General features: G+C 33.1%; 1 protein-coding gene across 3 annotated transcripts in view; it reads left to right on the top strand.

The window, feature by feature from the left end:
* ADAM10 (ADAM metallopeptidase domain 10) overlaps positions 1–12805 on the top strand; it is a 135307-nt gene extending 122502 nt beyond the window's left edge. For 2 of the 3 annotated variants that reach the window (XM_031955276.1, XM_031955278.1), the window contains 2 exons: positions 9646–9772; positions 10512–12805. In XM_031955276.1, the coding sequence (XP_031811136.1) occupies positions 9646–9772; positions 10512–10606 (222 nt within the window). In that variant the 3' untranslated portion in view covers positions 10607–12805. The remainder of the gene's footprint in view (positions 1–9645; positions 9773–10511) is intronic. The other variant, XM_031955277.1, reaches the window with a different exon arrangement.
* The last annotated feature ends 339 nt before the right edge of the window (positions 12806–13144 follow it).

Here is a 13144-nt window from a genome sequence, read left to right as displayed (position 1 = left end):
AAACTCTTCTTGCGTCTTGGTTGTGCACTCCTATATTTATCTTTCTTACCTGCCTTTCTATCTTTTGTGTTTTAAAAGTTTGTCTCTTTGTTCATTGTGTACATTCATATTGGTCAGTTTTTAAAATCATTTCTCCCTTTCTTTTCTTGTGGAAATTTCCTTTGTGACATCAGAATGTCATTCTTAAGCTTTTAATTCCTTCCGAGTTGATTTTCTTAGTAGATTTTATCAATGTATTCATCATAGGAGACTAATGATTACCTGTAGAGAAAGGGTTATTAGATGTGTGAGAGCCTGGCACAGAGGCAAATAAGAGTAATATGGAAACTTATCTATCTGTCTTTTGGGACTCCTGCAGAAAAGTATTCTTTTTTACTTTGTCTTAATGATAATTTCACCCTTCAAAAGATAGAAAAAGCAGTTAAAAGAATGGTGATTGTTGACTTGTTTCTTAGTAATAAGAGAAACTCATTGCTAAAGTAGAACATCTTGAAGAAGTGTGTGTGTGTGTGTGTGTGTGTGCGCACGCGTTCATGTGCTTATGTATATGTTGTGTGTGTTTGTGAGAGAGAGAAAATTATATAGAGTAGTGCACATGGTTCTCTAGTGAGGTAGTCATTGGAGTGTACCCTCAGAGATTACTTTTTAGCATGGTGATGAATAGTTCTCTAGTTTAGTTACATGTACTTAGTACTTAATATAGTTCTACAAGATTGACACCTATGGTGATGTAAATAAAATAGAGCATATAAGCTGGGACAAACTCAGCCAGATTCATTCATTCCATCTCACACCACCGTGGTGGCAGGCCTGTCCTCCTTCATTTTTCCACTGAGACCAAGGCCCGTCTGAGCCAGAGACAGATTCAGAAGGTCTCGGATACAGACTCATAAGGGCCAGGGTCAGACTCGGAGTGGGCTTATAGACAGACTTGGAGAAGACAGAGGGCTGGAGGCTGGGGCACAAGCTCTTGGACTGAGACAGACTTCAAGACAGAGACCATGGTGGTGGTCCTCCTGCCTCCCCCACAGAAACCAAAACACATTGCAGAGGACCTCAAGAAAGCTAGCCTGGGCCCCAGGCAAGGAAACTAGACTGTGAAGGAGATAATAAAGAATTTGGCTATTCTCATAGTGATTACTCTGCAGAAAGGAAGGCTGGTCCAGAGACTGCTAGAAAACCAACCAGAACATTACATCTCTTTGTTTTTTTGTGGGGAGGGAGACTCTTTCAGGAATTCAGGAATTTTGGGGTCCAGAGCAAAGTTCAAAAAAGATCATTTCTGTTCTGTTTCTTTCATCTCTAAGTTATAAGTTTTCTCTAGATTTACAAAAAAATAAACTTGCTGCCCTTTCAGTCATTCAAATAGTTCTCTTTGCTTGAGATTCTTATCTTTAGGCAAAGTATTCCTTTCTTTTAACTATTCCTTTTTCACATGTTTTAGACCTTCTTATACTCCCTCTGACCTTTTTCTGAACGTATTTTCATTTGTCAATATCCCTTTTCAAATATGAATTCTATTTCAATGAGAGACCTATCAAATTTGATATTGTGGAAGGGTTGTGCTTTGCAAATATCATTTATCATGTTTTGAATACTGGATACTTTACTTCTAACATAAGATTGTTGCATCATATCAAAATATTGACTCAATTTGAACTCTGACATAATCTTAATATCCATATATTTTTGCAAATGAGTTATTGTGAACAAGACATTAGGCTTATAGAGTTAATCATATCACCTTTAAATTGGCTATTATTTCAATATGTGGAAATAATTTTGAATGTTGATTTGGACATCTGACATTTTAATCATTCCTGCTAACTTTGTATCACCCCAAAATTTGACAAGCTATGCCTTTAACTTAATTATTGATAAAAATGTTGAATGGAACATCCCTGTGGCATTAAAGATGACCCTGCTAGCAAGATAACTGCACAAATATGTATACATATATTGTATTTAACATATACTTTAACATATTTAACATGTATTGGACTATCTGCCCTCTAGGGGGAGGGCGTGGTAGAGAAGGAAGGGAAAAGTTGGAACAGAAGGTTTTTGCAAGGATCAATGTTGAAAAATTACTCATGCATATGTTTTGTAAATAAAAAGCTATTATAATAATAAAAAAAAATGACCCTGCTAGCTGATAATAATTTATTAATTTTTTTTAGGGACAACAAGTTTAATCTGCTGCTAAATCCATCTAACTACTCTTACTCAGCCCATAATATCTCTTTTTTGTCCACAGGATAGTCAGTGTAATAATGCACCAATGCTAATTTGTTTGACACATTTAAATGGTTGCTGAAAATGAACTTAAAAATCATTAAAATATTAATGGAAGAATGGAAGAGAATCTGCTAGTGATAAATTTGTTTGAGTTGTCCAAATATAGGTTGAATGTGGTTTGCTTAGAAATTGACCTTTATTCAGATCTTTTCTCTCTTCACCTTTATTCCCTCTTGTTCTCAAGGCTGAAGACACCTAACGTACCTTACATTTCTCAAAGTGCTATATAAATTTCATTTGTCTTTTGAATCTTGGATGCTGCTAATGTAGATTTTATTAGTGTGAAACATCAATGCTTTTTTGTTTGTTGGATGCTTTTTATGATGAAAATTAGATTTGTTTTTAAAACTTAAAATGTTGGGGCAGCCAAGTGGTACAGTATAGAGCATTAGCCTTGAACTCAGGAGGACCTGGGTTCAAATATGGTCTCAGACACTTAACACTTTCTAGCTATGTGACTCTGGGCAACCCCAATTGCCTCAGTAAAAAACAACAACAACCACAACAAAAAAAACTTTAAATTTTGATTAGAAATAAAAGGCTAGATGTTTGTTTCTTTTTTTTCTTTTTACCCTCATAAATAGTGAGGGGTATGGACATAATTGTTTTAGTATATATACGTGACTTTTCATTTCTTCACGTCAACTTCCATCTTGATTTTAGTCTTTCAATCTGTAAAGATAATTTTGAATATTAATTCTGACATCTAATATTTTCATTATTCCTACTACCTTTGTGTTACCTGAAAATTTGTTGAAATCTACTCTCAACTTTGTTTCATTCAATATTGTTATTAACAACTTTCTTGTGATATACCATTAGAGAAGACCTTTGAGGACTGGTATTGATCTATATTTTATGCAAGTTTTGATTATAAAATAATAAAATTCCCCAAAAACAATTATTAAAATTTATATAAGTGTGCATGCACATATACACACACTCTTTGTTATTCAAATGAGTGTTATTCCCTCCAGAATATTTTAGATTATTCCATACAATTAACTTATAAAACATATGGAAGTGCTTAATAAATGCTTGTTGAGTGAATATGTGTTGCCATTGTTGAAAACACTTCTGAGAGCACTTCTGCAATTGGTTTTGCATCTGGGTTATAAACCACATGTACAAAATCAGTCTTACTACTCTCTTGTCATACATTTTTTTTTTCTCTCTACCTTAAATAGTTTTTCCCATCTTACCCACCTTTATCTTATTCACCTACCCAGGCTTCAGGTGACTTTTAGGTTAGAAAATCAAATACTTTCTCCAAAGACAAAGGTTTCCAGTGTTAAAGCATCTCAAGCTTTGAAGATGATTCCAAAGAGCTAGTTTAGACAAGGGCATAATCTCTGGAAAAAAATTGTTTGCTCTTACAGTGTGGTATAGTGGATAGAATGTTGGACCTGGAGTCAGGAAGATTAATTTTTCTGAGTTCAAATGTGGCCTCAAATAATTACTAGCAGTGTGATTCTGGACAAGTCACTTAATCTTATTTGCCTTAGTTTTCACATCTATAAAATGAGGTGAAGAAGGAAATGACAAACCACTCAAGTGTTTTTGCCAAGAAAACCTCAATTGTGGTTATGAGGAGTAGGACATGACTGAACAACTACTCCAACGACGACAGTGATTTATTTTGAAGGGAACTTGAATTTGAATGTATCAGTTCTGAGGTTGGGGTGGAGAGGGCATACCCCAAATTTAGTACACATGATATTTGTTTAGATTAATAGAGAATTCATGGATGACATTGTGTTATATGTGTTTTGAGGAGGGGGGGGGGGGGAAAGGCAATTTTTAATTTGGATTCTGGAATTGAATTTCTTTGTCATTAATTTCACCAGTTTTTTGTAGTTTATTATTAATGCTGTTGAAACATGAAGAATAAACAAAATACTCTTTAATAATATTTTTTTTACCTTAAACTATGTTCAGAAATAATGGTTTGTATAAAATTTAGCATGCTCTTTCATTTGATATTAATTTCCTTGGGCAAATAAGTTCTTAGAATGTCAATTTCTCCATTATAATGGGAATAGTAATCATTAAATAACTATTTATCAGTATCTACTACATTCCAGACAGTGTGCTGGGTACCATTGTTGTTTGGTCTTTGTTCTCAATGTGGACCATGCTATCAAGAAGCAGATGCCATAACAGGCAAGAGAATTGGATTTGAGTGGGGGTGGTTCCTGCAAAGTCACCCATCTCACTTTCTTCTCCAGTGTCATCTGGGTCCAGTGGCAAAATATAGATTGTAGTAAGAGGCCTTGACCTTTTAAAGTTAAGGTCTTTAACAGGTCTCTTTCCGCGAAGCAAAGCCCATTCAGTGATTAAGGTTAGGTAAGAATTGAGGTAAAGAATAACCTCTTTTACCAATTCCCTGCCCCCCCCTTCCTTCTTCCCTCCAAATCCAGCCCAGGAGGTTCCCATTAGGGCTTCTGCCCCAAACAGAAAACAGTTGCTATTTACATTTACTCTGAATTAATCCTGGGCCCAAAATAATAACCCAAGTGGGAATTGCTTGCTCTGGGACTTATTGTTGACTAATCAGTGAGAGCCGGAATGATTTTTATTTTTTAACATTCATTTAGACAGAATACTCGGAGGTAAAGGTATGATATCTTATGTAGAAAGATCTGTGTTGCCCAATTGATTAATTCATTTGAATCCACAGTTCTATGCACAGAGATTGTTGTTTGTTCTTTGTCATCATCAGGGAAGTGATGCCATGACATCCAAGTGAGTTGGATTTAAATGAGGGAGGGCTCTGCAAGGTCAACCTACCTCATTTTCTCTTCCAGTGGCAAAATATAGATTGGGAGGACTGAAGATAGCCCTGATGCAGTGGGAGACCTTAGCCTTTTTAAGCTAAGGTCTCATACAGGTTTTCAGTTTGAGGCAGTGGCAATGCCCATTTAGTGTGATAAAGGATAGATTAAGAATTGAAGCAAAGAATGATGAAGTGGTATACTGTTTGAGAATTCTGTAGAACAGGGTTCTTGAAACTTTTTCTACTTGTGATTCCTTTTTGCTCAAGAAACTTTATCCTACCTCAGGTATATAGATTTATAAAATAGGTTACTGATAAGTCATAATTTTGTGATACCTCCCTCCCCTACTTTCAGTTACACAGATCTAAATGGGGCAATGACGCATAGTTTAAGAAGCAATTTGGAATTATGCCCAAAAGCTCTAAAATTGCATAGACCTTTTGACCAGTTAATACCATAATACATACCAGTATGTAACCCAGAGAACTTTTCAAAAAGAAAAGGAATCTGTCTATGAACAAACATATTGATAGCAGCTCTTTTTGTGGAAGCAAACAATTGGAAATTGAGAGAATGCCCGTCAATTGGGAAATGGCTGAACAAGTTGTTGTATGTGACTGTGATGGAATATTATTATTATTCTGTGAGAAATGATAAGCAGGATGCTTTCAGATAAACCTGGAAAGACTACAGTGCACTGATGCAAAATGAAATTCGCAGAATCAGGATAACATTGTATACAGTAAAAGCAAATTTGTATTATGATCAAATTTGAATGTCTTTGTTACTCTCAGCAATATGATTAAAAATAATTTTCAAAGACTTAATATGCAAATGCCATCCATCTTCAGAGATGAATTAATGTAGTTAGGCCATCTCCAGTTGTCTTGATCTCTATGTGGCCACTGGATCCAGATGGCTCTAGAGGGGAAAGTGAGACAGGTGACCTTGCTCAGCCCTCACTCACTTAAATCTAATTCATTTGCATGTCATGGTATCACCTCCCTGATTGTCATGGAGCTTTTTGAGAATGAAAGACAAACAACAACCACCTCTGACAAACATGTAAATATTAATGAATGTTAAAAAATTGTTTTTCTGTGTAGTGGAGGGAAAGTTAAAATGTTAACATTTAAAATCAAGCAGCTCATCATTTCTTTTAGTGTAGTAGTATTATTCCATCTATATACTACAACTTGTTTAACTATTCCCCAGTCTAGGACCATTCCTTCTTTGCAACCATGAAGAGAGCTGTTATAAATATTTTAGAACATGTAAGGTCTTTTCCTTATTCCCTATAGTTTTCTTGAGAAACAGATCTAATGTTGGTATTGCTGGTCACTGGGTATACATTTTTGTGACTCTTTGGATAGAATTCTAGATTGTTCTCTAAAATGATTAGATCATTTTATGATTCCAACTAAGAGTATTAATGTGCCAATTTTTTGTTCCTTCCAACATGTCATTTTCCTCCTAATGTTCTCAATTAGAGAACTCTTGGGTCAATCTTTATAGTGTTAGATGGTACCCAAGAGTTGTTTTAATATGCATTTCTTTTATCAGTAATTTAGAGTACTTTTTTCATGTGACTTTGTATAATTTTGATTATGTCTCCTGAAAACTACATAAGTATATGCTTTGACCATTTATCATTTGGGGAATTCTTATAGATTTGGCAAAGTTCTTCATATATTTAAGAAATGAGATCTTTATCTGGGAAATTGTGTATAAAATTCTTTCCCGGTTTTCTGTTTTCCTTCTAATCTTGCCTACATTGGCTTTATTTGTACAAAATGTTTTTAATTTAATGTAATCAAATCCATTTTATTCTCCACAGTGCTCTGTATCTCATTACTGTTCATAAATTTGTTTTCCTATCCATAACTCTTTTTAGATAATATGTTCCATATTCTAATTTTCTTGTGATATTTCCCTTTATATCTAGGTTATGTATTCATTTTAATCATGATAAATGGTGTAAGATATTGGTCTATACCCAAATTTCTGCCAAATTGTTTTTTGGCTTTTCCAATAGTTTTTTGTTTATTTTTTGTTTTGTTTTACCCACTAAATAATGAATTCTTATCCCTGAAACTTAAATTTTTACATTTGTTAAACACAAAGTTACTGTGTTCATTTGTTACTGTGTATTGTATATCTGTAATTACTGATCTACCTTTCTATTTCTTAGCCAGTACCAGATAGTTTTGATAATCTCTTATAATTTATTTTTAAGATGTGGTACTGCTAGACCTCTCTCTCTCCTTTACATTTTTTCATTAGTTCTTTTTGAAATTTTTGCTCTTTTTTTCAAATGAATTTTGTTTTTAGTCTTTCTCCTTGAGTAAAATAATTTTTGTAGTTATTTGAGAAGGCATTGTATGGATTGTCATTTTTATGATTTAAGTCCTTTTCATCCATGAACAATGAATGTGTCTTCTCCAATTATTTAAATTAGGCTTTATTTGTATAAAATTTTATAATTAAGTTCATGTAGTTGCTGAATTTGTTTTGACAAGGATATTCCCGAGTATTTTATATTGTCTATAATTATTTTAAATGAGGTATCTCTTACTATTTTTTTCTTGCAGAGTTTTGTTCGTGATTTATAGAAATGCTGGTGACTTATGTGTATTAATTTCTTTCTTGCTACTTTGCTCAAAATATTGTTTCTACTAGTTAGTTGGATCTTTAGTATTTTCCAAGTATATACTTGCAAAAGTGTTTGCAAAAAGTGATAGCTTTATTACTTCATTGAGAATTCTAATTCCTTCGATTCCTTTTTCTCCTCTTATTGCTATTAGCATTTCTAAAGTAATATTAAATAATTTTGGTGACAATGGGCATTCTTTCACTCTTGGTCTTACTGAGAAGATTTCTAGGTTATTCCCAGTGCAAATAATGCTTATTGATGATTTTAGGTGGATGCTTAACATTTTAAGAAAATATACATTTATAACTATGCTTTCAAATGTTTCCTTATCTATACTTAAATCACCAATTGGGCATAGCCTCAGTCAGACTGAGACCTTGGAAAGATCTTAACTTAAAAAGCCAAGATCTGCCAATGCATTTGGGGTACCATCTTCAGTTGTCCTGTTCTATATTTTGCCATTGGACTCAGATGGCTCAGGAGGAGATCTGGTGGTTTTCAACAGCCTCATTTAAATCCAGTTCACTTGCAAGATGTAACTTCACTTCCCTGATTATCATCTTGGAGAATAAAGGACAAACAATAGGAATGAGTTTTAAGGTTCTGTAAGATGAAGGGATTTGACTAATATTACACATTAATTGTAATAACTAGGAGTGGAACCTAGTATTTCTACTTCTAGTCTAATAAATTCTCTTTTCATTCTCGCACTACCTTTTAAAAGAGAATCTTAAAGATTCAGGGTCTTCATCCTGAATATGACTTATAATATCATTATGTTGTAATATGGTTCTTTTTAGGATTTCTTGAGGTTTGGGGATCTATTGATTGTACATTACATAACAATATACTGATAAGCTTTCTGAGTTCTTATGCCCATTTTTTAAAAGTTATTTTCCCCCTATAGTCCATTCTTTCTTTTTCTTTTAGTATGACTCCCTACTGTAGCCTTTTCCTTCTACTCTCTTAATATGTTAATTTTCTCATTTATAATTGATCTCTTGAGTATCAGTTTCCTTCTCTTTAAAATGAGATTGGATTAGATTAGGTGCTGTTTAAAATTCCTTTAAGTACTTAAATGCTGTGAAAGCCCATGACCTTATTAAAAACAGGGCTACCCAGTTTTGCATTCATTATTCTAGGCATTATCATAGTTGACATTTATGCAATATTTTATACTGTATTAAATTCTGTATGCAGTATATTGTTTATTTGTGCTTCATAAAAACCCAGTGAGGTATTGATAGTGTAGATTTTACCTTCATTTTACAGATGAGGAATTAGGCTCATAGAAGTCAAATCAGTGACCTTCCAAGATCCTACAGCTAATTCTTGACAACTAAGATTTTAAACCAGTGTTTTGTTTTGCTTTGTTTTGTTTTTGCTAAGTCACCCTATTTCCTGAATTGCATGTTTAAAATATATGCAACTTAGTATGTATAATCTAGTCAGGGGTCCTCAAACTTGTTAAATAGGGAGCCAGTTCATTGTCCCTCAGACTGTTGAAGGACCTGACTATAGTAAAAACAAAAACTTTGTTTTGTGGGCCTTTAAATAAAGAAACTTCATAGCCCTAGGTGAGGGGGATAAAGTCCTCAGTTGCCACATCTGGCCTGCGGGTGTAGTTTGAGGACCCCTGGACTTAATTGTAGGTACAGTGGTTTTTTTTAATTGATTCTCAGCTTGAGTTCTAGGAAAATGAATTTGTTAAATAACCCATTTATGAATATGTAAATATCATTGCATTACTTTAGAAATCATGATTTTAGAATTGTTAGCTTTATACTAAATGTTACAGATTTAGAAGTATGATATTTAGAGTAGGTTTCCTATATGCTAAGCTTGCTTAAACTTCTAATATAATTAAATGTTTTGTAAACTTATTAAAGAAAATAAATATTTATCTATTATTTTTAGGCTTACTGGTGGGCAGTGTTGCTTATGGGAATTGCCTTGATCATGTTAATGGCTGGGTTTATTAAGATATGCAGTGTTCATACTCCAAGCAGTAATCCAAAGTTGCCTCCTCCTAAACCACTTCCAGGTAAGATGAGATGAGCAGAATAAATTTTTGTTCCATTTTTAAAGAAGTCAGCTGGTGTGTGTGTGTGTGTGTGTGTGTGTGTGTGTGTGTGTGTGTGTGTGTATTTTAGTGGTATAGTTCTTCAAACAGTAACACAAATTTCTGTTTAATAAGAAGAGTTACCTTCAGAGTGAGAACTGCCACAATAATTTTTAATAGATAGATACTTTGCCATTGGAAATGAGATTATTGAATATATGGTTTGGTGAATATTTATTTTAAGAATACTGTCTTACAACAACAGTGACAAACTATTTTAAGTTTTTTAAAGTTTTTTTAAGTTTTTTTAAGACTTTGCTGTATTGACTTTTCACCTGTTGATTTATAAAAATACTTTGATTTAAATGTTCATGTTGTTATTATTTTTGTCAGATTCACACAACTTTATTCTGTTTGAACTTTGTCAACTTTTATACCCTTAGATATCTTATTAAATGGTATCAGTACAATCCCCTTAACAAATAAAGTGATGATTTAAATCAACCATGATCCTTTTAGTGAATTGTAACTGGAATGGAAGGATCTTAAGTCTTATAGTTTATTTTTTTAAGTTTCTATACTTATACTCAAGTCTTATACTTTTTACAAAGTTTTACATATGTTTAGAAGTTACCTGATTTGAATTGTATATTGAGGATAATGTGTTTTCTTTTTTTTTTTTTTAAATCATGACTTAATTTGCTTTTATTTAATAACTCAGGCACTTTAAAGCGGAGGAGACCTCCCCAAGCAGTTCAGCCACCACAGCGTCAGAGACCCCGAGAAAGTTATCAAATGGGACACATGAGACGTTAACTGCAGCTTTTGCCTTGGTTCTTCCTAGTGCCTACAATGGGAAAACTTCACTCCAAAGAAAAACCTATTAAGTCATTGTCCCCAGACTAAACTCTCAGCATAAGAGTAGAAGAAAAAAGGCAAGATACTATGTCCTCAGCCCAGGTGGAGTTGTTTAAATTTTAATGGCTGAATGTTCCAATTTAAAAAAAAAAAAAAGAAGAAAGTAACATGTTTTTCTTACAGACAGATATTTTTAATCTAATGGCACAAAGTCTTAGAATATGATTGCGCGCCCCTTGTTCCCTGTTCTTCGTTGCTGCGTTTTCTTCACTTGCAGGCAAACATGGCTCTATTAAAACTTTTATTCACAAATTGAAATATATATCTATTTTTCAACTGCCAATTAAGGCTAGGAGGCTAGACCACCTCAACATTGGAGACATCACTTGCCAATGTACATACCTTGTTATATGCAGACATGTATTTCTTACGTACACTGTACTTCTCTGTGCAATTGTAAACAAAAATTGCAATATGGATGTTTCTTTGTATTATAAAACTTTTCCGCTATTAATGAAAACAATTACTGTTTTAATTGACATACTCAGGATAACAGAGGATGGTGGTGTATAATGGTCCAGGATTCTATAATGCTTTTACACAGCAGTTTTGAAATGAGAATCAGTTTTTTTTTTTTTTTTTTTCCTTATGATAAGAGTTGGTTCCACTAATCATTTATCTTTTCAAACAGCTGCTAAAACATAGCACACAGCTGAATACTCTCTAGGGATACAGTTGACAGAAGTGTTATGTAAACTGGGCATATGCAGCATACTGCTTCAAATTGACTTTTTTATATGAGTCTGATTTCGTTTTATTTTAAACTTCATGTAACTATTCAGTTCAGCCTTTTAAAGTTAGTTGAAATTTTATTCATGCTTTTGTGGAAATTATGCCTGTTGGATTTTTTGTTTGCAGCCTACTTATTTTTACTTTTTCATATATATAATTAACAAATGATATTTTGTAGTTTTGTTTTGATTTTGATTTCTAAAACTTTTTTGTTGTTGGAAAAGAAAAGGTTATGCTTATTTTTTAATTTATCAAAAAATGGACACTTTTCATCATATTGTAAGTGATAATGAATAACCACTAAAAACAATTATTTGATCAACTGATAGGCCTACTGACATTTTTAAAAATCTTTAAACAGCAGTGAAGTTGAAACAGCACAATGTCCCATTACAAATTTAGTTTTTAAGCAGCTGTAAATAATTGGAATTTAAGGAAAGAAAGCAAAAGCATTTAATGTATTAACAGGCTTACTGCTATGCAGGAAATGGAAGGGGGCATTAAAAAACGTTTAAGCTTGTGACATATTTATTGCTTCTGTTTTCCAACTACATCAAACTAATCAGATGTAAATGGCTATCATTTTCCTGGCTTCACTTTGAAGGAAAATTTTTTGAAGGTTGAAAAGACTTCTGTATTTGGGTATTCCTTTTTCTTTTCTTTTCTTTTTAAGAGTATAAGGTTTACACAATCATTCTCATAATGTGACGCAAGCCAGCAAGGCCAAAAATGCTAGAGAAAATAATGGGATCTCTTCCTTGTAAACTTGTACAGTATGTGGTGACTTTTTTCAAAATACAGCTTTTTGTACATGATTTAGAGACAAATTTTGTACATGAAACCCCAGATTATAAATAATTCTAAACAATAGGTAGAAATATACGTAATTGCTTTTAAATCATTTAAATACATTTGTTTTCAGACTGTGCAAAGGTTGGAAGTGGGTTTGCATTTCTAAAATGGTGACTTTCATTTTGCAAGAGTTCTTAGTAACTTCTTGAGTGTGGTAGACTTTGGATCATGTAAATTTTTTGCTTGTAATGTTATCCTGTGGTAGGGTTTTGGCAGAATACACACTGCCCTATTTTATTTTGAGTCTAAGTTAAATGTTTTCTGAAAAGAGATATGTGCACTGAACTCTCTCCACTGCAAATCAAGATGTGGTAAAACAAAAAGATCAAGACAAGTGAGATCTAATACTACTGTCAGTTTAATGTCCGCTGTGTTTTATACAGTATCTTTTTTGTTCACTTTGGAAATTTTTACTAAAACATTGCAAAAAAAAAAAAAATAAAGTATTGTGCAAAGATATGTAAGGTTTTTTGAAACTTGAAATGCATTAATAAATAGACTTGATGAAATCAACTCAAAGGTTGCATGCTTTTTGAACACAAACTTTCAAAAGAAGCTATCTCACAAAAATTTTCTGAACATGTTATAGTCCAAAAAGCACTCTGAAGACCTGAGTTTGGATCCTGACTGTCTCTGGGAGCTTGGAAATGTTCCTTAACCCCTCTATTTCTGTGTCCTTACTTTTAAGATGATAGAGGGAGGGAATGGATTGGATCGAGTGAACTTCAAGCTCTAAAGGCTCTGATTAAATGACTCCTCTCTCTTTTTTTTTTTTAAAGCATGTTTCTTAATACCAAATAATTTCTATTTTTTAATCCCTTTTTTTGAATTTACAGAGAAAATAAATCAAGG

Source organism: Sarcophilus harrisii, chromosome 2 (genome assembly GCF_902635505.1).
Source record: "Sarcophilus harrisii chromosome 2, mSarHar1.11, whole genome shotgun sequence".
NCBI lineage: Eukaryota > Metazoa > Chordata > Mammalia > Dasyuromorphia > Dasyuridae > Sarcophilus > Sarcophilus harrisii.
This window is presented reverse-complemented; position numbering and strand designations above follow the sequence as displayed.